The 23,343-nt window shown below is 42.3% G+C and overlaps 1 protein-coding gene across 1 annotated transcript in view; it reads right to left on the bottom strand.

Moving 5' to 3' along the window:
* Nucleotides 1-23,343, bottom strand: part of SUCLG2 (succinate-CoA ligase GDP-forming subunit beta) — a 257,830-nt gene that overhangs the window by 120,850 nt on the left and 113,637 nt on the right. Inside the window, exons 8-9 of the mRNA XM_088473443.1 lie at nt 21,160-21,321; nt 14,669-14,811 (exon numbers count right to left, since the gene is read on the bottom strand). Coding sequence (XP_088329569.1) covers nt 14,669-14,811; nt 21,160-21,321 — 305 coding nt within the window. The remainder of the gene's footprint in view (nt 1-14,668; nt 14,812-21,159; nt 21,322-23,343) is intronic.

The raw sequence follows: 23,343 nt of genomic DNA, 5'->3' as shown, positions 1-23,343 counted from the left end.
ACCCTTTTTCACATTATTTTAGTAAAAATAATGTTGATAAATAGAGCCCTATAGGAGAACTAGTCTGGCCTATCCTGAAGATTTACAAGTTGGAAGCTGCTCAATCACTTCAGTAATATCACTCAGGTGCATGTAAGGGAGGGGTTAGTCTATACAAGAAACAACAAAAAGTAATCCCCCGGCACACAATGAAATCAGCAATAAGATTTGAAAAAGTACATGGTGGTAGATAATTCAGAGATCTCAGTTGCATATATTTGCAAAGATACGGCTAATGCTGGCCATACACGCTACAATTATCGGGGCGATTCGCCTGATATCGGCGGATCGCCCCGATAAGTGTAGCGTGTGTGCGGGCGACCGAGGGTTAAATATTGCTCGGTCGGGCATGCAGGATTGTCTAGCATGCCCGTCCGATGCGATATTTACCCGGTAACTGTCGGCTGCATCGGGCAGTGTATGCCCAGCGCAGCCGACAGACATTTCCTGTGTTCGGAAGGAACAGGGAAATGTCTCCTCCCCCGGGGGCGGAGCGCGCATGTCAGGCTATACACTGAGATTTCTCGCACAGTGTATGCCGGCGACATCTGCGGCTGGCAGCCGGCCAGATAAAATGTCTGTCGGTCTGACAGACATTTTATCTGGCTGTGTATGCCCAGCATAAGCCTCCGGGCCGCGTCACGGCGTTTCTAATACCGGAGGTCCCTATCACTTGGTCGAATCTGGGGTGCAGAACCCCATAAAAGCCGGTGATAGCCAGTCACCCCAGTGAGAGACTAAAGTGTTAGTACAAGATTAAAGCAAAAACTCTGTTAATAAGTGAAACATGTAATTAAAATGTTAAGAAAAATATATACACACACCATAAAATAGAAAGTGCTAAATAAAGTGTTAACGTGTGTCTCACCAGAGCAGCCCAGCCACACTATAGAAGGGTGACCTAGGTTTTGATGGAATGTCCAACACAAGTTACAGAGTATAAACAGTGACTTGGACCTTTCTGAAGCTGGCCAAACACTGGACGATAATCACACAAACTAGCCAACACAACTACTGGTTTGAACGATTACACTGGGGAACAGTCAATCTGTTGCCAGGGATTTAAGAGTCTAATTTCAATTAATTTTGTGCTCCCGATCATGAACATGCCATGCTTATTTTTCAATTGGCTCTAGTTTTTGAGATATGCATATGTCTTAGTTAAAAATATTTTTTTTTATTCTGATTCAATTTGATTCGTAAAATGTTATAAAAAGACACCGGATAATTACCGTATATACTCGAGTATAAGCCGAGTTTTTCAGCACATTTTTTGTGCTGAAAAAGCACCCCCTCGGCTTATACTCGAGTCATGCCCGCATGGTACGCTGCTGAGTGCGGGCCGCGGTGCAGACTGTGTCACTGTGACACAGCCTGCACCGTGTGTGTAGCGCTGACCGGACGGAGTTCGGTCAGCGCTACACAGCACAAACACACAGCCGCCGGAGCCGGCAGCTATGTGTTTGGTGTAATCAGCAGCCGCTGAGAGTCTGTCAGACTCTCAGCGGCTACTGCTGCTCCCACTGCGGGAGCCATCTTCCAGCTCCCGCAGTGGGTAATGGGAGAGACGTCGTCATGACGACGTCTCTCCCATTATGCAAAGCGGCGGAGGAGCCTGTAGCAGCGTCGGGACCAGGAGCGGGGTTACAGGTAAGTGTTTTTTTTTTTTTTACATTTCTTTCTACTGGGGGGGGGTACTACCAGAGGGGGATATCGCTACTGGGGGCACTACCAGAGGGGGGGGATTAATAATGGGGGAACTACCAGGGGGGGATGTTGCTACTGGGGGCACTACCAGGGGGGGGATTAATACTGGGGGCACTACCAGGGGGGGGAATATTGCTACTGGGGGCACTACCAGGGGGGGATTAATACTGGGGGCACTACCAGGGGGGGATATTGCTACTGGGGGCACTACCAGGGGGGGATATTGCTACTGGGGGCACTACCAGGGGGGGTATTACTACTGGGGGCACTACCAGGGGGGGGATATTACTACTGGGGGCACTACCAGGGGGGGGATATTACTACTGGGGGCACTACCAGGGGGGGATATTACTACTGGGGGCACTACCAGGGGGGGATTACTACTGGGGGCACTACCAGGGGGGGGATTACTACTGGGGACAGTACCAGAGGGGGGATTACTACCAGTAGCTGCTGCATTTCCCACCCTAGGCTTATACTCGAGTCAATAAGTTTTCCCAGTTTTTTGTGGTAAAATTAGGTACCTCGGCTTATATTCGGGTCAACTTATACTCGAGTATATACGGTACATACATAAGTGTTAGGAAGCTATGAGAACCGTTTTTTGTAGGACTTTCTTTTGTGTTCTTGTTGCGGGCCGTCCCTCTGCAGACTCCAACAGTAATCAGCCATCATGTGACGATCCCACCTTCCTTGATATCTTTCTTCCATTACCTGAATATCCTGGTGGAACCGTTCACCCTGTTCTTCACTTAAATCTCCTAGATTGGACGGGAAGTGATCTAAATGGCTGTACAAAAAATTTACTTTAATACTCATGTTGGCACCTACTTTCTCCAAACATTTTAGCATGTTGTGGACTAATTCATGATAGTTGTCTGCCTTGTGATTGCCTGAAAAATGTTGAATGACAGACACATAACTCAGCCATGCTTCAGATTCGGTTTCAGTCATAGATGTGGTAAAATTTGGATCCTTCACCAGTTTCTGTATCTGTGGGCCATCAAAAATTCCTGCCTTTAATTTTTCAATACTAAGAGATGGAAATGTTCGACAAATATACGTGAAACAATCGCCTGACTTGTCCAATGATTTTACAAATTGTTTCATTAAACCCAGTTTGATATGGAGAGGCGGCAGTATGATTTTTTTCCTGTCAATTAAGAGCTCATGAATGATGCTGGCTTCTCCTACAGTTATAACTTCTCTTGGAGGCCATAGGGTTTGCTGCCAGTGCTTTTGTTTTGCACGACTAACCCATAAGCATATGTGACAAGGATACTTAGTATATCCACTTTGCTGCCGAAGAAGAAAGTTTACCATTTTTAAATCGACACAAACAGACCACTGATGCTGAGAATAAGCAATTTTTTATAAGACTAACTTGATATTTTCATACTGCTCTTAAAGTTTTGTTGAATGACCGATAGGAATCGACACAAATGTATTCCCATTGTGCAGTAATACGCATTTTAAGCTCCTTTTAGAACTATCCAAAAAGAGCCGCCAGTCTTCTGCTCAATATTCTCGTAAACCCATCATCTGGAGAATTTCCGGAATGTTGTTGCAATACACAAGATTGTTATCTTGGCTAAAGAACGGCAGTATGGCTTGCTCTCTATTTCGATACGACGTTATAGTAACATCCGGCTCAAGACAGTGCTTTTCTTGAAGTCTGGATGCTAAAAGCTCAGCACCTTTTTTCGATAAATTCAAGTCACAAATTAAATAGTTTAGATCCTTTGAGAAAATTTGTTTGGAGTAGAGGAAATCAAACTCACTTTCATCTGCGTTGTCACTTGCACTGGATGAAATTAACATTTCCACAACATCACATTCAACTTCGCACAAAGGACTGAATGATGGTACAGGTAAATCTTTGCTATGTTGTATCAGTTGTTTTGCAGAATTCATACTTGGGTATTCCCATTTGCATTTCTTAAATCGATTCATACCCTTCACATTTACAGCACATAAAATAGCAATCACTCAAGTGATCTTTTGGCTCACACCACATCATAGGTATGCCGAAACTAAGTCCTTTTCGATCACCTTTAGTCCAATTGCGGAGTGATTCCAAGCAGGTTTTACAACCTTTGTGAGGCACCCAAATCTTGTCTTGCTGGCTTATGTGACATCCAGAATAAGCCCGATAATCTTGTTTTACGAATACAGTTATATTTTTTCTTTCTTTTGCAACACTATATTTGCCACAAAAATAACAAAAAACATCAGCGTTGTTAGTACACAGTCTCCGATAAGAACTAATTTTTAGGGCGAAAACGTTTTGTTTCACACATTCAGTGCTAACTCCCAACAAAATCCGAGTACTGAACAAAACAAGCCCAAATAATGGGAAATTGGTTGTGGAGGGACAGAGAGAGGGCCGAACAAAGGAACAGGAGGTGTGCTGACTGCGTCACGCGGTCCTCTCCATTGCTCCTCTCTGTATGCTGGGAGGAGGCGTGGCTGTGGTGTGAGGATGTCCCAGCAGTGCATTGCTCCTCTCTGTATGCTGGGAGGAGGCGTGGCTGTGGTGTGAGGATGTCCCAGCAGTGCATTGCTCCTCTCTGTATGCTGGGAGGAGGCGTGGCTGTGGTGTGAGGATGTCCCAGCAGTGGATTGCTCCTCTCTGTATGCTGGGAGGAGGCGTGGCTGTGGTGTGAGGATGTCCCAGCAGTGCATTGCTCCTCTCTGTATGCTGGGAGGAGGCGTGGCTGTGGTGTGAGGATGTCCCAGCAGTGCATTGCTCCTCTCTGTATGCTGGGAGGAGGCGTGGCTGTGGTGTGAGGATGTCCCAGCAGTGGATTGCTCCTCTCTGTATGCTGGGAGGAGGCGTGGCTGTGGTGTGAGGATGTCCCAGCAGTGCATTGCTCCTCTCTGTATGCTGGGAGAAGGCGTGGCTGTGGGCTGAGGATGTCCCAGCAGCAGTGGCGTAAGTTCAGCCCAAGCGCCCGGAGGCAAGTTATTATTTGGTGCCCCCCCAGTCACAGCCGCTGACACTAATGTAGTAATTTGCATGCAGACAGACTATAGATAGACGAAGGCAGCAGCTGATGGTCTGACATGGAGCTCTCCACTAGTGTATGGTGGTTTCTCAGGTGCCGGGAAGGGGTGCCATGTATTGGGCGGCCGTGATGGTACACTCCGTGGACAATTGTTACAGCCCTAAGTGGGGTGAATATGTTGTGGACAATGGAGGCGGTGCCCCTTTAGAGCTGGAGCCCCGGCGGCAGGTGCCTCCATTGTCTCCCATAGTTCTGCCCCTGCCCAGCAGTGCATTGCCATGCCTCCTATGTGTCTCAAACGTGACTACCAGCTACGTTATCACAAATAAAACAAATTCTTGTTATTGTTGAAAGAGGGTAGTTGTTAAAAAAGCAAAAATAAGTCGATTCTGTTAAGTAAAGCAGGCCTAGACTAGTAAGGTACCTCAAATGAACAACTGAATTTTATAATTGTTCCACTAATTTGAAAACTGGAGCCAATTCAGCTAGAGCGAAGATCTAATGCGAAAATAAGACCTGCGAGTACTCTCATACCGATCTTAAATCCTTGGCAAGAAAAAATATATATATATTTTTTGTTCCCCAGTGTTATCGGTTATGAAATAGACCTGAACGATAATTGTTTACAACCTGAAAACAGCTGAAACACGGTTTAGAGCCTGTGGTTTTACATCAAACCTCCCAGATCCACACAACTGTTATTCAACCAACTCCAGGCAGTGAATGGAGATCGCTTCCTCTGTGCAGTAGATGGATGCATTCCGATTATTGATCTGTTGCAATACCCTACCTCTGTATCTGGCCATACATTGCGACCATCCTGCAGTCTATGGCCAACTTTAAAATTAGCTACCCAAATTGCTGGCACAATCTTCATTGTGCTTGCGGGATGTAATAGCATGATAATAAAAAAAAAGAATAAGATGATTATAAGCAAATTACGGGTGTCCAGGAAGCCAGAGGGAGAATAACACATTAACTGGCTAAAAATTCACATACTCTGCAAAAAGATTCCATGTCTTAATGTGATTAATTGGACACTACTGTTCTTTAGCAAGCTCCCCCCTTGTGAAGAAGCTCGGTAGGTGTCACTCCACTGACATCCCCAACATTACTTTGCAATATGTCCCCCTATAGACTATAAGTGGTATATTTACTAAAGTGCGGGTAGATGTTGCCCACAACAGCCAATCAGATTCTAGCTTATCTTTTAGAAGGTGCTAGATAGATGTTAAGTACAATCTGATTGGTTGCTATGAGCAACATCTCCACTTCTAAAAATCCGCACTTTAGTAAATATACCCCCTAAGCCTTAGGGATGAATGAAATAAATGGATATTGAACCTCTCTTCACTTTGAGTCAAGAATTTGTCCCTTAGGTCCAGCACATGCCACTTTCCTTAGTGGAATCCACCATGAGTTCCTTGAATGCAAATTAATGGCGCCAGTCAATTCAGGAGGCAAACTAATTCACAAGGACTACTCTGGACAGTGTTGATTCAAGTCCAAACTCCATTAAGTTAGTCCTGACCATGACTCTTCCCAAGTGCTAAGACCTGTGCCTCTGAGTTCCAGACACCTATAATGAGACAGAGTACTGTGGACTGTGCCGACAGCTGGGTGAAAAAGCAAGACTGCAAGTCTTTCCTTGTTCTGGGAAGCCTCTGGAACGAGGTAAGAGACTGGTACAAAGAAGAATAAAGCTGGCCGTACGGTTGAATCGAGCAGTGGGGGCTGAGAAGCTTCACTGTTACAGCTAGGAGAGGGCGAGCCCCAAGCCTGAGTGGAGAAGAGTGTAAAGTTACAGAGACAAGCAGTGTACAGATGACAGATTTAGATACACTGAAACCATCATCTCGAGAGAGATTGTCAGCTCTTGTGACTATCTGTGTGGGCTAATTTCCTTATGTGTACGGCACCAAAGAATTGTGCAGAACAGTGAAAGATATGTAAAAAAATGTGTGCAATCGTTTCATGAATACATTGCCTGGCGCCCTACACCAGAATGCTCAGCAGCTAACATGGGGGCACCTGTTCACTGTAAATCCACCAGACGCAGAGAATTGACCTAGCCTGAGAGAGACTGATCCAGTGGTCACCGTACTGTCAGTCAACAAATAAATGGCGCAAAAGGCAATATTCCATGTACTATTAAATAAGAAAGGTTAAACTTCATAGTGACAACTGCACTATAAAGTGTGTGTTTTAATTCCATAATACGTTATGTTTACATACTAGCCTCCTTTCATGCCAGTATGTGACATTATTTCGGAAAACAACTAGATATTTAATCATTGTATATTTTAACAGCGCTGGTAAAGACTTGGTAATTGAGGCTCAACCCTAAACAATAGCTGTGTGAGTCATTCGAGTTTGTGGCCTTGTCTATGAACACCACAAGCATTATTTAGCAGCTCACTGCAAGCCGGAAAAATTCAATAAGTGCGTTTAACCTTCTGTATAACGAGTTCAACTTTTAAATGTCTTAATTACAGGCTGTTTACAGGAGTATGTTAAGGTCTCCAATTATTAAAACACAGCCACAGATGTTTGCATAGAAACTATTTTGTCTTCGTTTTAATTGAGGGTAGAAGCCGGGAAAAGGTGCATTGCTTGTGATAGCGATTAACCGGGAGGACAAAAAAAAAAAAAAGTAACTGATAAGCTGAAAATAAAATAATTAAACGTAAGACTGTGCGCCAAGCCTCGGGGAGGATTGAGACAACTAAGCCAAGCCCTTGCTTCTCACTGGATTTCACCCATGCTGGCTGTAGATAATGCTTAGAATTCAGATAGGTAGGCAGGAGTCTGACAAGAACACCAGGACTGGGCAGGCTCTGACACTGCTCTGCAAGTAAAAGGATTCTGCAATTGTAATTCTATTAGCTAAAGATAGCAGGGACTCTGGCTTTCTTGAGATTAGAGAAGAGCCTTAACCTAGTGATTGCAAGAAAGAAAGATGGGTTATTTAGCAAAGAAAACGTTAACTCCTTGAGGAATGTAACTTTCAGTGACAAACTAGAGCATACTGCTGGGACATTACGTATTATAATAATTATTATTATTAGTATAGCAATAAGGACAATGATTTGACATTTCAATTTTTAAGGCCTTATTAAATAAACACACAGAAATATAAAGGTTTATGGACCTCTTTGATGAACACTCTTTAGACCTGATTCAGAGATGTACATTAATCCGAAGATGAACGCACATCTCAAATGGTTAGGGGGTCTGCATCTGATGGACATGCTGCGGCGTTTGGGGGGCGTGTCTGGTCGGCGTTCCCGGAAACAGGGAGTATGATGCCTCCGTTTTTTTGTGGGAGGACTGAGGCTAGGGTCGCAAACCCCGGGCCTCTTGCGTGACCAGGCAGCGGCAAGCTTATGCTCCCACAGCCTGACCAAAGGAGCAACCATCGGTCGCGATGGTGATCCCAGCCTGAGACGTTGGTCGCAGTGCTGTGATCGCCACTGCAGCAAGGAGGTGTCTGACACTTCTTTCTGCATTTGTATCCGAGATGGACGGATTTGCACAGACGCTTTAAATCCTTCCATCTCTGAATCAGGCCCTCAGTGCATAGAGGCATCTCCAGAGGACAATACCTGTGCTCTACCAAAAGCGCACAGATGTGGTATGCGATCTGCTATTCTCAGCATCCACAGGGTCCTGTTTGGAGCCTCTTGAGGGTAAACCAGCACTGTTAGACCCCACTCCCCTCTAGACCCCGTAATGGCGACACACCAGCTACAATACCGGTAGTCCCACTGTTGGCACTCTGTGAATGCAAGGCCATCTTTGGTGATGTAGCTTTACATGTTGCTAGGGTCATATGTTCAGAGATCAAATCTAGGGGTCTATTTACTAAGCCTTGGATGGAGATAAAATGGACGGAGATAAAGAACCAGCCAACCGGCTAATAATTGTCATTTTACAAACACAGTCTGACATGGCAGTTAGGAGCTGATTGGCTGGTACCTTATCTCCGTCGACTTTATCTCCACCCAAGGCTTAGTAAATAGACCCCTTTGCCCTGCTTTTCTATATATTTTTTTGAAAATGACTTTCTATAGCATGCTAACGGCTCCATATTACAAACAAAGGGGGAGAAGAATCAAAGCTGTATAAAGAGTGGAGAAGGACATACAGCCTGTAAAATGATAGTTAGGAGCTGAATGGTTGGTACTCTCTGTCTACTTTAATCACTCTCCAAGTTTTGATCAATCTCCCTTTCAGTTTACTGGCAGATAGACAGATGTAGAAAGTGTCAAATTGATGTTACTCCTGTAGCAGGGTGAAATGGAACCTTATGAATGTTTAACAATGTGCAGCAAGAGTCCATCTAGCACACTAGCTCTCAACCTGGGGCAGCCTCCAGGGGTACTCAGTTTTTTGGGGGAATGGCGGTGGATGAGGTGGAACATCCATGTGTCAGTTAGAGACATTGGGAAATGCAGTGTCCTAGGGATATCTAGACCAATACATACCAGTAGGACCCAAATAACCAAACAAAAAATCTCTGCATCTTTAAAAAATAAAATAAAAATGTTATATATATATATATATATATTACATTGTATCTATTATCCATTATATTCAATATGTATTGCTTTGCAAGTATTGGAGGTGCAAATAATGTAAATGGGCTGCCAGGTGGTACCCGGTATAAGATGATTGAGAACCACTGCCCTAGCAGACAGTACTGGTTATTCCAAGCAAGCAGTTTCAAGGATTTAGAATGTTGCGTTATAGCAACATGATGCCAAATTGGAAGACATGAACAGTGTAATTTAATGAGTCTCAATTTAAGGCTTGCTGCATCTGTACTAAATGTACTCATGAAAAGCATTCAGAGACGACATACACTTTATGGAATCTTGCCGCTGTAAATACCATTTTACTGTGAAGACAGTATTTTTCTTGTGCAAACAAATAAATAAAAAATTGTGCCCCTTGCTGCACAAGATAATTCGCCAAAGACGGCGCATATTTGCATCCTTTAGTATTTATTTTTTTCTAATTCTTAATGAGACCATTAGGGGTCAATCCAATTAAGTGTGAATTGCGAGTAGCGAGTTTGTTTCTTGAAACTCGCAGACTTCGCATCGAAGCGCGCTCTCCCGAGAATTCTCCAATCCAACTAAAAATGCTTATTCGCGTACTCGCAGCGGAGGGGTGGGAATTGACTGCTAAATGAGATTTGAGAGAAGTCGAGAAAAAGTGGGGAGACCATCCTGGACCTGCAAAATGTATCATTTTGTTAGCAGGACCGTATAGAAGGCTGTTTGTGGGCTTTAGGGAGGTACTGTAGGTTTTTAAATGGTGTCAAATGGCTGATTTGTGTTGGGGTTTTTTTAAATGCAAGAAAATTATTAAAAAAAAAAACTTTTTGTTTAATCTCAAACGAATTAAACAATAAATGCAAAAAAAAAGTAGGAAAAAAGATTATTTTGGGGTACTTTGAGAACACCTTGAAAATTTGAAAAAATAAATAAATAAAATGACAAAAATCAATTATCTTTTCAATTAAAAAAATATTGTAATTAAATTTGGGGTGCCTAAACGAACGAAAAATTTGATTTTGGGGTAATTTGAGGACATTTTTTTTTACCCCAAAAAATGACATGTAATTATTGGACTAATTAAGCTAATTGGAAATTTTAACCTTAAAATAAAGATTTTCCATTCCATCTCTCACCCTCAGGGAGGTGAGAATGGAAAGATGCGAATTCAGTCTGATTGAATTAGTGCGAGTTGCTAATTGGATTGCAAAATGAATTCACTATGCGAATTAGAAAATAGCAAGTCGCATATCGCAATTCGCACCTAATTGAATTGACCCCTTAATGTCTCATCCCAAAATGTTACATACTTATCACTCTCACGAAACATCCATGAGACTCCAAAATTTTGGGGGTGTCCCCCAGAAGAGTATGCGGATCTCCAGCATACTGCTCACTTCCGAGTGAAGTTAGAAGGACGGGGATCATAATGCTAGGAATTGGGGTTCATTAGGGAGGGGGCAAGGCTAATATGTATTCTTCCAGGTGTAGGGTAAGTAGTAAATGTTACATACTCTCTCAAAAGCTGGACGCATATAGGCCCTCATTCAGAGGCGGTCGGAGGATGCAAGCGGTTGCTGAGAAACTGGGCGGCCGCTTTCATCCTGACCGGCCGCCTCTGTTTCGGTCGTTAGGCTGTGGGTTAACACTCACAGCTCTAAGGACCGCTAGGGTGATGGTCGCAATGGTCATTGACCATCGCGACCATTGGGGCTTACGACGAGACCCTAGGGTAGGGTCTCACTTGTCGTAAGCCACGGAGAGCTTCTGGCTCTGTCAGAGCCGGAAGCTCTCCACTGACATCACTAGTGATGTCAGTGGGGCCTCCCCCAAACGGCAGGCGTTCCCATGGGAACGCCTCCGTTTGGGCTGCCACCCCCCCGGCCCGCCTTCCAAACGGGGCGAGCTGTCAATCAACATCGACAGTTCGCCCCCTTTGGAAAGAGACCCGCTACGACCGCCGCTGTCGGTCGTAGTGGGTCTCACGCATGCGCACGAAGGAGCCGGCTCCCACGTGCGCATGCGCACTAGACAAACATCAAGGCGGCCGTGCGGTCGTAGACCGTACGGCCGCCTCTGAATAAAGCCCATAGTGCCTGATTCAGTAAGGATCGCAACTGCCATCACGCACACAGTCTCACTACGATAGTATGCTAATGTCTGTGAGCCCTATGCCGTCGCAGCACATCAGAAGGACGCCCGCCTTACCTTACACACATCCGTAATACTTAGCAAGACTGTGAAACCGTCGGTAACATCGCAGCCTCACGCACACTGGCACAAGGTCTAACTTTACTCAGGAATTGCTAACCTCATCGCACGCAGTGAAAGCCCAAGCTGTGTATGGCATTGCAATGGCTAATTTATGCATGCCCCTGCAACAGCGTTCAAACGCACTGGCACGCCTGCGTTTCACCTCCCCCAAACGGCACTTCCTGTCAAACACTCTGCGATGGGTCTGCACAGTCACCGATCACAGTGAGATGTTTGCACACGCGCACTGCAATGCATACGCAGAACGCAACAATCGGCCGATTGCATGCGCAATCGCAGTTGCGATCCTTACTGAATCAGGACCATAGTAATTTCACAGACCAAATCTGCAATGCTGTTATGCTGCCCATCCACTAGCAGACCATAGAAACGACAGCACGAATACGACATTGTAATCGTCCAGTCGTTTCTATGTCTGTGATTAAAACCTACACTGAATGAGCAGTCGTTCAGTGCAGGCTCATCAATCATCTGGCAACATGCTGAACCTGATGTTATCGTCAGGTTGACCAGCATGTTTGCCCGATGATTGGTGTCGGAAACGACCAGAGGGCGCGCGCATCGCTGGTCGTTTCCGACTTTAAAGTGCCAGATTTGCGGACGATTTGCAAGCGATTGCACGATAACGACGTCATTATCCTGCAATCGCCTATCAAAATCTCCTAGTGGATGGGCAGCTTTACTCCACCAGATCTGTCTAAATTGGCCACATTATTATTAATAGTAGTAGTAATAATAATAAGTAATAATAATACAGGTTGAGTCTCCTATATTCAAAATGCTTGGGACCAGGGGTATTTTGGATATCGGAATATTCCGTATTTTTGAATAATTGCATCCCATAATGAAATATCTTGGGAATGGTACCCAAATCTAAACACAGAATGCATTTATGTTTCATATACACCTTATACACACAGCCTGCAGATCATTTTATACAATATTTTTAATAATTTTGAGCATCAAAAAAAGTTTGTGTACATACATGAAATTCATTTATTTTTCATATAAACCTTATACACACAGCCAGAAGGTTATTTTATACTGTATTTTAATAATGTTGTGCTTTAAATAAAGTTTGTGTACATTGAACCATCAGAAAGCAAAGTTTTCACTTTCTCAGTCATGCGAAAAATATTCCGTATTTCGGAATATTTGGATATGGGAGACTCAACCTGTTAAAATAATATGGTACTTGATTTGTCCTGTGCCACAGTACTTAGCAGTGCCAGACTGTAGGGAAAATAAGAACATATAAGAATTTATAGGACAGAAAAATACAAGGGAGATCAAATAAATTCAGATGTGAAAATAACGTGTAGGGAGGGCAACTCTCGCTAGAACCTATATTCCAGTGGATAAACAAGTTTAACGGTTGGGCAACTCTACCACATGGCCTCGTGTAATCAAATCCCTTAAGTCATCAATAGTCATGCTTTTTCCTGCGATACGTAAATGCTTTTCAAAACAGACGGGCTGTCTAAGGGTTCTATGAAACAATCATTTTGGTACTACATTCCATTTGGATGCAAGCAGAATGGTCTGAAAATAGTCCAGGCATCACGTGGGTTACTCCAGAATACCAGAAAATGGTGCATGCATGAGCTCGGAGAATTCACAAGGTCCCTTGCTTTCATTTGCATTGTGACGTGTGAACTTTCTCACATATACTGGCCTGAATCAACCATGACAAGACACATGTGAAATACATTGTAATAAGACAGAAGTGTGCCCAGTGCCGGATTAAGGCTTGTGGGCAACTTAGTTAAGTTGTGGGGGCCAAATCCAATTAATTGACACCCCACAGTGCCCCCCCCCCATATACCCCACAGTGCCCTTGTTTGCTAAACAGCAATACCACCAACACTTCTTTCGTGCAAAAATGCATCTTAGTTGCAATGCGGTGCGACTAGGACTGCAGGAGTCTGCACTGATTAATTTGATATGCGACACTCGTATACTGATATACAGATTCCAAACAGAAATACAATTGTCGCACAACGAATTAATAAGTGCAGTCTTCTGGTGCGTCTCAATCGCTTCGAATGGCGACCGGCGCAAGGAGAGCTGCATGGGACCTGGCGCGCCAAGAGGGGCTATTTGCCACAACTTCAACAACAGTGAATGAGAACATATTTGTAAACATTGGAACACACCAGGTAATAATCACAGTATCTAGATAAGCAACCTCTGCACACATAAAATAATTTATAACAGGATTCTATTGTAGCTCAGACTGTGCTGTAAATTCTAGTTTTCTGCATAGATAGGCCACTAATTAGATTAATGTTTTATTTCTCCTCTAACTCAGTGAGATGATTTATCCGTACACAATTCATAATCAATTATATTGCACACTGGGACCAATTACTAGCATGATTTGGGCTCCTAGGTACTATTTTACATCAGTATGTGAAGCAGATCAGTAGCTTTGTTTGTTATATTCTGGGCTCTGCGATATCACGGCTATACACATAAGGCCTACTTTTAACCCTGGGTTAAACTAATACATTAAAAAGAGATTGACTTTATAATGACGGGGGAGAAAAAACAAAACAGAATAGTTTTATACTGATGTCTGAATTATTGAGTATTCATGTCTTAAACACAGTGGAGGCTATGGTCTGACTGGCCCACAGGTGTACAGGGGAAATCCCTGGTGGTTCCCATCCCCTCCTCAAGGGGTCAGTAAATTGGTGGAGCAGGATCATAAATGAACTTGGATGCTCAGTTTGTTTCTATGGAAACTGGACCAACATTATCCCTCCTGCCAATCAAAGTGGGTGGTCCTGAAACCCCTTTCTCCGCTTTTATAAATGGGAGCTGTTCTTTGCATGTCCTTAAGCTTGGGCTCCTACCACTGAATTTCCTGGTGGGTCCTTCATACCCAGTGGGACACTCGTGGATGCCGATGGATTTTGTGCTGTACACAACCTATCAAGGTTTTAGCGATGTCACTAATTGTTAGTGAATGGATTGGTAGAATTCTCGGTACTGCTTCAGCCCACACAATGCCTACCGTCTGCTGTGTGGAGGACCACTGGTACTATTTAACATGTCTTGTGCTGATTAGGTTACCTTGGGGTCTGCAGTGAGCAGCTTAAAAGCTTGATAGACCTGGGACTCTTTTACACCGCCACCAAGATCAAGGAAGTTTGCCGGTGATCCCCCATACAGTTCAATGATGTCACATGTGGCCATGGCTAGACCTGCTCCATTAACTGTGAAATAAAGAATAAAACAAGTATTTATTAAAATAAAATAATACAATGTTATGGTCGGAAGGAAACAGATATAATTTTGGTACCGTAGGTGTATAAAAATTTAATTTTCAAAACAGAGGATATTCAAGTGTGAGATCAAACTGCCCCAACAGTCTCTGGTAATATACTATATAAACTACAACCCAGCAAGTAAAGCAGTTTTTCCCTGAAGTGCTAATTAAGTCACCTGTCCTCAAGCATGAATACTATTAAAACCAGGGGGCTTTTAAGACAGAAAGGGGTTATTTATCAAAGCTTGGACAGAGATAAAGTGGAGAGAGATAGTCCCAACCAATCATCTGCTGTCATTTTTTAAACACAGACTGTAAACTGACAGTTAGAAGCTGATTGGTTGGTACTTTCTCTCTCTCTCCACTGCTTAATACATCCCCCCCAGAGTTTGGGAAACACTAAATAAAAACTATTGATCCAATCTGTTCCCCAAGAAACATCGTGATACCAGTACATCAAAAGCTGCAAAAATAAAAGTTAAAAAAAAAAGTTTATTTTGATTTGTGCAATATTATTTCTTAAGCAGAACTGCTGAAAGTTGTCCCAGCCCATATTCACTGTTTCTGCCATAAAGAAAGAAAAAGCACAATGCCAAATTTGGTCAAATGTAATTTCCAATTCTACAATAATATTCTAAACAGACTCAAATACAGATAGTTTTATTAAAAATGGGTTATATGTATGCATATACACTATGTAGACAACAGTGATTGGACACAGACAGCAAATAGATCAACAAGATTTTATTGATGTCAGTACTTTGTAGGTCCACCATGTGCAACGATTACTGTAGACACCCTTCTTCACAAACTGTCCACAAGTTCCTGGGCAACAGCGGGCGTTGTGTTTTGCCATTCCGCCTTAAGGACAGGGACCAACTGTGACACTGGAGGTCGAGTTGGCCTAGAACGCACCCGTCACTCCAATTCGTCCCAGAGGTTCTCAATGGGGTTAAGATCTGGACTCTGAGCTGACCAGTCCATCTGGGTTACAGAATCTTCTGTATGTCAGTCCAGCATCGTCCTGGAAACATGACAGGTGGCATTGTCGTCCTGATAAAAACATTCATTGTTTCCGTAGAAACGTGCATGTGCAAGTACATGGGCCTCCCTACCAAGTGTTCTAGTTGAACAAATTGCAAAGTTGAACAAATGTGTGGTGCCTGGTGAGCAGGACGATGATGATTCTGCAACACGTTGATGCTTCGCAGGCTTAGCTTGTAATCCACAATAGGGTTTGATGATTTTCTTAGTTTGTCTGGACCAATAATTACTCTACCTGCAGGGATAGTAGCCCAGCTAATTTCCACTGCATGCCAAAGTGATCACTTTGATCTCATTGGATCTACAGTACATACAGTAATTTGTGGCCTAAGTGCTGACAGATCCAGGAGAGATTCAATTATCTACTGTACGTAAGTGAATCAGGTCCAATCTTTAAGCAGGCAAGAGGTCTATAAATAAATATAGAGGGCGCTGACAAGAGGTAGTTCTCACAGCAGCTGTAACACGGAGACAGTTAATCTCCAATAGATATGAAAAACAAAGCAAAATACAAGACGGCGCTGATTGACAATAGATTAGACACTTTTATTGACTAAAAAAAACTTAACACACTGATATATAAAACCATACAAATCGGCATTGATGTAAACCCTGGAGCACTAATGGTGAATATAGTCCTCAAGCAATAATAGTAATAAACAGCAAATGTTCTCCTGGAATATTGTTTGGTCAAGGCAATCCAATTGAACAGCACACCAGTGCTGTAGTTATCCACTAAATGAAGAGGTCCACACTGTCCTGAATTAGCGATGGTCCCACGCTGAGGTTTGTCCAACGCAGATGACCGGACCAGATGGTTTAAAGTGGGTGATGTAAATGATAAAATTCAAAGTCCCGAGTGGCGGCCACCACATGTAGTGCCAAATAATACCAATAATCCAGGTGGTGTTAATTGCAAATCCAAGTGTCCAGGGGCAGCTGATAGTCACCTACGTGTTTCACTGCTCTAGGCAGCTTTTTCAAGGACCTTGAAAAAGCTGCCTAGAGCAGTGAATCGCGCAGGTGGGACCATCGCTAATTCAGGACAGTGTGGACCTCTTCATTTAGTGGGTAACTATACAGCACTGGTGTGTTGTTCAATTGGATTGCCTTGACCAAACAATATTCCAGGAGAACATTTGCTGTTTATTACTATTATTGCTTGAGGACTATATTCACCATTAGTGCTCCAGGGTTTACATCAATGCCGAATTGGATGGTTTTATACATCAGTGTTTTAAGTTTTTTTAGTCAATAAAAGTGTCTAATCTATTGTCAATCAGCGCTGTCTTGTATTTTGCTTTGTTTTCCAATCTTTAAGCAAACTGGTCACAGATGTTCTAGGTTAAGCGATCAGAGTGAAATAAAAAATGGCAGCGCATGCTTACCTATTAACGCAAGGGTAAACCGATTACCACCAACATATGCTGATGGTCTGGCATTAACCACCCTGATTTTGCCAGAACCATTCTCATTAGTATTTGACAGATCAGGTCACCAGTGTTTTGCAGTATGATATCGGCGATACTAATAAGGCGGCCAAATACAGACATGACGGAAAGTCATGAAGAAAGCAAGCCATATTTATACTGTCTTTCTTTGTTTTACCAGCCATGTAAAGAACAGCTAAGGCAATTAGACGGATCACTGCAGACTTCCATTATTATTTACTTATTTAGAGCTTATAGACAAGTCCATCCATTCCCGCTCACAGTGCTGTCATCTCCTTTGGCGTTTCATGTACAAGAAATTGCTCCAGTATAAATTGATGTGCAGGTGACTCTCCATGTATTATTCACAATATCTCGCTCTGCGATGGGTTCAGTCACACAGACTATTTTTTACAACGGCCCTAATGAGTGAGAAACGCTATTTGTGATTCAAAGTTATGATAGGAATGCCTATGTCTAATAGGATCATTAGCGCATTCTCTGGCTGGAGTGGTCATAGTCCCCCAAACGAATGTTGGAATGAGGACCAAAAATATCCATGCTGATACCAACGGCAATTTTTTTATTAAAAATAGGATGCGTTATTAAAATGCATTATTATTATAACACACTTTTCTTGTATTATGCAGTTATACTCCTTATTCCTTGCCCACAGGATGACACTATTATGTGTTGTTCATGAACGCTATTCAATTGAATCGTATGGAAGTGCCTGAGCCCACTACAAGCAAAGTTATAGCCATAAATTTGTGTCGTGTTTTGTAGATTCTGGGCAGCAATAAAATAAAGTCATCATGAATCTAGGTCAGGTTTTCTACCTTCCTCCAATCACCTGGTTCAGAAGTACGGGCGTCCAGCTACTGAGGACAAAATCGCCCACTTACCGACTGTCAACTTGGTTACCCTTCTGTGCATACATGATTCGCTGAAGCAGTTCTGCAGCGGCATCATGAGTCATACATAACTTTGTTGTTCATTGCTAGTAACATAAATACTGTACCTCAACCTCTAATATTAAGGGGCGTACACACGTAGCGATCAGCCATCGTTATGCACCCTCCCTGGTGTGCTTGGTGATTGATATCGATCAGCCAGCACCCCACATACTTAACGGCAACTATGGCGTTGATCGCGGGTCCCTATAGTAACTTGCTCGATATCGAGCAAGTTGACCAACATGCACGGCAGATGGACGACATCGCTATCGTCCATACGTGGCCGCGTATCGCTGGTAAGTTTGTAGGGTCCTTTTAAATGAGCGATTTGAACGATAACGGTAACGATATCGTTATCGTTCTTTAAAATCGCTATGTGTGTATGCACCATAACTGTACCTATCGCACCTACCTCGTCACAAACAATGGTACTGTACACCAGATCCTGACCCAGAAGTGATTTTTCGGGTCTCATCAGTGCTATAATACAAGAGATATAGTCAGGGCTGAATTTGTGGAAAGGACACAATACCTATGAGAGTACATGAATTACAATCTTGGCATTTGGTGGCAAGCAGATCTACAGTGATGTGTTTATATTTAGAGATAGTAAGCGGAAGTGAAAATAAATAAATAAAATAAATCCAGGTCTGTAAGTGTTCCGATCTTGAAATGGGATGAAATAACCCTTTTCACTTTTGACATAGTCCTTTAGATGAAACGCGTCAGTCCTATCAGCACTTGCACGGAAGATGCGGCAAGTCAGTCTATCTTGCCTGCACATTTATTTTCCTATTGCAGTTCTTTTTCTGGCCAGACTCCTGTCTCACTTCCGTGTCATCTCGGGCTGATTGCCGGTTGATTCATTAAAGAAGTGAGTTACTCACTCAATGCTGGACTCGACTTAGACCATCCAGTTATACATTGCAGTCCTGTAGGTACTTGATCGGAAGCTTAGAGTGGAAGTCCATGGTTGACATTTACTGTATATAAGTATTAATGACTTATACCTATTGAATGCTGTGAAACTGTTTGATAATCAAGTCCTCCATAATGAAATATACTTTTTTTTTTTTTGCCATTACAAATGCTATTTAATTCTGAACATGCTGAAATCATAGTGGACTTTTTTCAAGCGAATGTATTCACACTGTAGATTTTTAACAATCTGTTATTAAACTATGGAATTTTATTTTGGTTTCAATGTTGCCTCATTATAAAATTACATCACACCTTAGGGCAGAGTTCATAAGTAACACTTTAGAGCTTTAGGTTCTCAACCTCAACCCACAAAGTTTTCCCCAAAAAGTTATGGTTTTGAGGATTACTGTCTGTGGAAGCAGTTGGCATGGAATAGCTCGCCTGTGCATGATTAAAGAAATCCACAAAACATGGCCTGTTGGTGGTACTGGAGGACTGGAGCTGAGAAACCCTGCTTTAGAGGTATTTGGCAAGACGACGGTCTGCGCTTAGTACGTTGTGGCTCTGGGGTGTGCTGCTGCTGACTAATGATGTTTAAGTAAAAATACTTATACCTTCGTTTCTCATTCCTTCCCCCTCCACAGGCATACTATCAGTGGATGTATCATGGTACAACAAACCATATTAGAGGCAGAGCTATAATTACTAACTAGCAGTAGGAGCGCTATAAGAAAGGTCTGCTTCCTTGATATAACAATCGGCTCCTTTTTGTCTCTACTTTCCCATCATTAGTAACAGAAATATCAAGTAGGCATTCCCAGCCACGGTCCTCAAGGCACACTAACAGTCCTGGTTTTAAGGATAGTCATACTTTAGCACAGGTGACTTAATCAGTACCTCAGTTATTTTGATTTAACCATCATGGATATCACTAAAACCAGGACTGCTAGTGTGCCTTGAGGACCGAGGTTGGGAATCACTGATGTAGATGGCGTCAGCAATGACATTATTAATGTATCATTACAGGTAGCAGACTGTCTGACCTGCACAAGAACATGAATGGGGTTCACTTGTGTTTAGGTCTTCTGACCACACCATTAGAGGATTTAAAGTGTCATGGTGCGCTCAAGCATTAGAGGCTTGTGGACATACTAGATTACACTGAGTAACTATAGTTGGCAAGTATAGTAATTCTCCCTTCAATTGCGCTTCCATCAACACGTGCAACAGTCACTTGTTTGGTTGAGGGCTGCCAGATAAATCACAGGATGGGAAGATTGGAAAATTAAAAAAAAAAAAAAAAAAGCGAAATGCTGAGATGACTAATGTAATACATGATATTTTCCACCAGATGATGGTAACTAGTACACAAACCTGTGTACATCAAACATGCAATTATAGAGACAATGACAATATCATACAAAATTGCTGCGTATGGGCTGGATTTGATTGGACGGGGTCCAATTATGACTGCCTCAGCTTGTGTGTGGTTATTTGGGCCAACATGTGTTTTACCGATCAGGAGATCAATTGATTAACTTACCAGTATGGCCAGCATTAAGGGCAGACAGACTTGTGTGCCATATACGAAAATATGTTCCCCCAATGATACCCTGATGAATTATCTTTTGCATGCATCGCTCTGTCTGTTATTAGCTGCTCTTTTATGTAAGGTAACATTAAGGTATAATTGTCTTTTAAATGCTTAGCATCTTATATAATGGCCTGCTATTGTTAAATACAATTTCATGTCCTGAATTATAAAACAAACTCATCTAACACTCGCATACAACAATACTGTTAATCAGCACTAGACATGGGAACAATACAAACACAAGGACTCTATTGTTCCGTCGCCACTGGAACAGAATCGCGCCGTACCTATTTAACAAAAGCTATGTTATTTAATACAAAAAAGATCTGTTAGAATACTTTTGTTCTTACCAAAGCAGGCAATGTTCCCTTCCATGCCAATGTACTTCAAGTCGTACTTCGCAGCCTCGCTCTCAATGGGATCGGTTTCCGATGTGTCATCCAGCGCAAAAATCGCCTTTTGTCTGAATTCTGCATTGTCGTCAAAGTTAATTTTTGCATCAAAGCACACGACTGTAGTGATAGAGAGAAGAGAGGGAAAGGGGGATACAATGGAGTTACCTGATGGCAATTCAATTCTTGACTGTGTTTAGAAGATTAAAAATCTGAATGCATAGATATGAAATAGATCTTTACTTTGCAACGACATGATAATCTATTATCTGCCCAAAGCAGACTACCAGATGAAAGGACGATTTATAAAAAAAAAAAAAAAAGAAGACATTAGTTTCCATTGTTTAAAGCTTTATTTTGCGCGACACTAATTTTATTTATTAAATACAAGAACTTTGATCAATTATATTTGAAAAAAAAAAGTAGAAAAAAAATAAAATTTGGCAAAGCAAACCCAGTTGAGTTTCTTTCCAGTAAAATCAAAATCGGCATTTAGTATAGTATAGAAACAAGGATTCTTATATAGACTTTTTTAATCTAAAATACAGTTCCAGTTAGTCTCAATTATGACCATTAAACAAGAGCAAGGGGATAACAGAACAGTCTATTAGATGTGGCACACGGAATGTGTGAAACTTTTTTTTTCATTGGCAAAATGATCCTAAAAATGCAGTTCTCCTTCCAGGTGTAACTGAAAGGTGCAAAATGTGTCCCCGTTAATATCGTAGGAGATATAATAGCTCAGGGATGAGTGCAATGTTCAAAGTAACACTTTTTTACAAGTTTATTTCATTTTAAATATCTTGCTCCCACAATCAAATCCCATTTTTCAGAGCCACTCAGCACAAGTCCCCCTAATGCCATATTTTGTCCTTCACAAATCCATGCACCTTGGCAGATATCTATGTAGATCACCTACGTGTTTTATTTGGCATAGCACGAAGCAAAGTAACAGCAGGAGTTCCAATTTTGTCACAGGCTTGAAGGAAATATCGGTCAGATCCAGGTATCTGGGTAACATGGCTATTCATGAGATTGGCAGATAACAAAATGCAGAATCGGTCAATCGCTGACATTTTCAGGCCTACCCAAAAAAACAACCCACTCTATTTCAAACATTTTGGGAACGTATTTGAGGCAGCACGCTCTGTGTTAATAAGGTCATTTTCAGATAACTTAAGTGGCTAGATAGAGAGCTTGCACATTAGAGGCTTTAGGTTGTCTGGACATGGTAAATATACAGTGAGAATTAAAAAAGAGGGGACAAAGAATAAGTATCACTGATCTTAATAAATAACACTTTCAGACAACACAAGTGCTTCACCAACAGATTATGTGATGAAGAATTCTACCAACAGACTTCTTTAGGAAGGGTTCTACGAACAGGCTTCTTGAGGAAGAGTTCTACCAACAGGCTTCTTGAGGAAGAGTTCTACCAACAGGCTTCTATAGGAAGAGTTCTACCAACAGGCTTCTTTAGGAAGGGTTCTACCAACAGGCTTCTTTAGGAAGGATTCTACCAACAGGCTTCTTTAGGAAGGATTCTACCAACAGGCTTCTTTAGGAAGGGTTCTACCAACAGGCTTCTTTAGGAAGAGTTCTACCAACAGGCTTCTTTAGGAAGGATTCTACCAACAGGCTTCTTTAGGAAACATTCTACCAACAGAAGAGCCCTGTTTAGCTAAAATCAGGGCTCTTCTCTGCTTCATGCAATTCATGGAGCAAGTTACCGTGGAGAAAGTTATTCCTTCTCCAACGGCACCCATGCTCCATGGATAAGTCGCATGAACATACTTTTGTATGGTGAGTGCAATGCATAAAGGAATTTTCCGCTCAGCCTTGGTAGAACTCTTGGTAGTGTTGGTAGAACTCTTCCTCAAGAAGCCTGTTCGTAGAACCCTTCCTAAAGAAGTCTGTTGGTAGAATTCTTCATCACATAATCTGTTGGTGAAGCACTTGTGTTGTCTGAAAGTGTTAGTTATTAAGATCAGTGATACTTATTCTATGTCCCCTCTTTTTTAATTCTCACTGTATATTTACCATGTCCAGACAACCTAAAGCCTCTAATGTGCAAGCTCTTTATCTAGCCACTTAAGTTATCTGAAAATGACCTTATTAACACAGAGCGTGCTGCCTCAAATA

The sequence above is a fragment of the Taudactylus pleione genome, unplaced genomic scaffold (assembly GCF_031769625.1).
Source record: "Taudactylus pleione unplaced genomic scaffold, aTauple2 ptg000135l, whole genome shotgun sequence".
NCBI lineage: Eukaryota > Metazoa > Chordata > Amphibia > Anura > Myobatrachidae > Taudactylus > Taudactylus pleione.
This window is presented reverse-complemented; position numbering and strand designations above follow the sequence as displayed.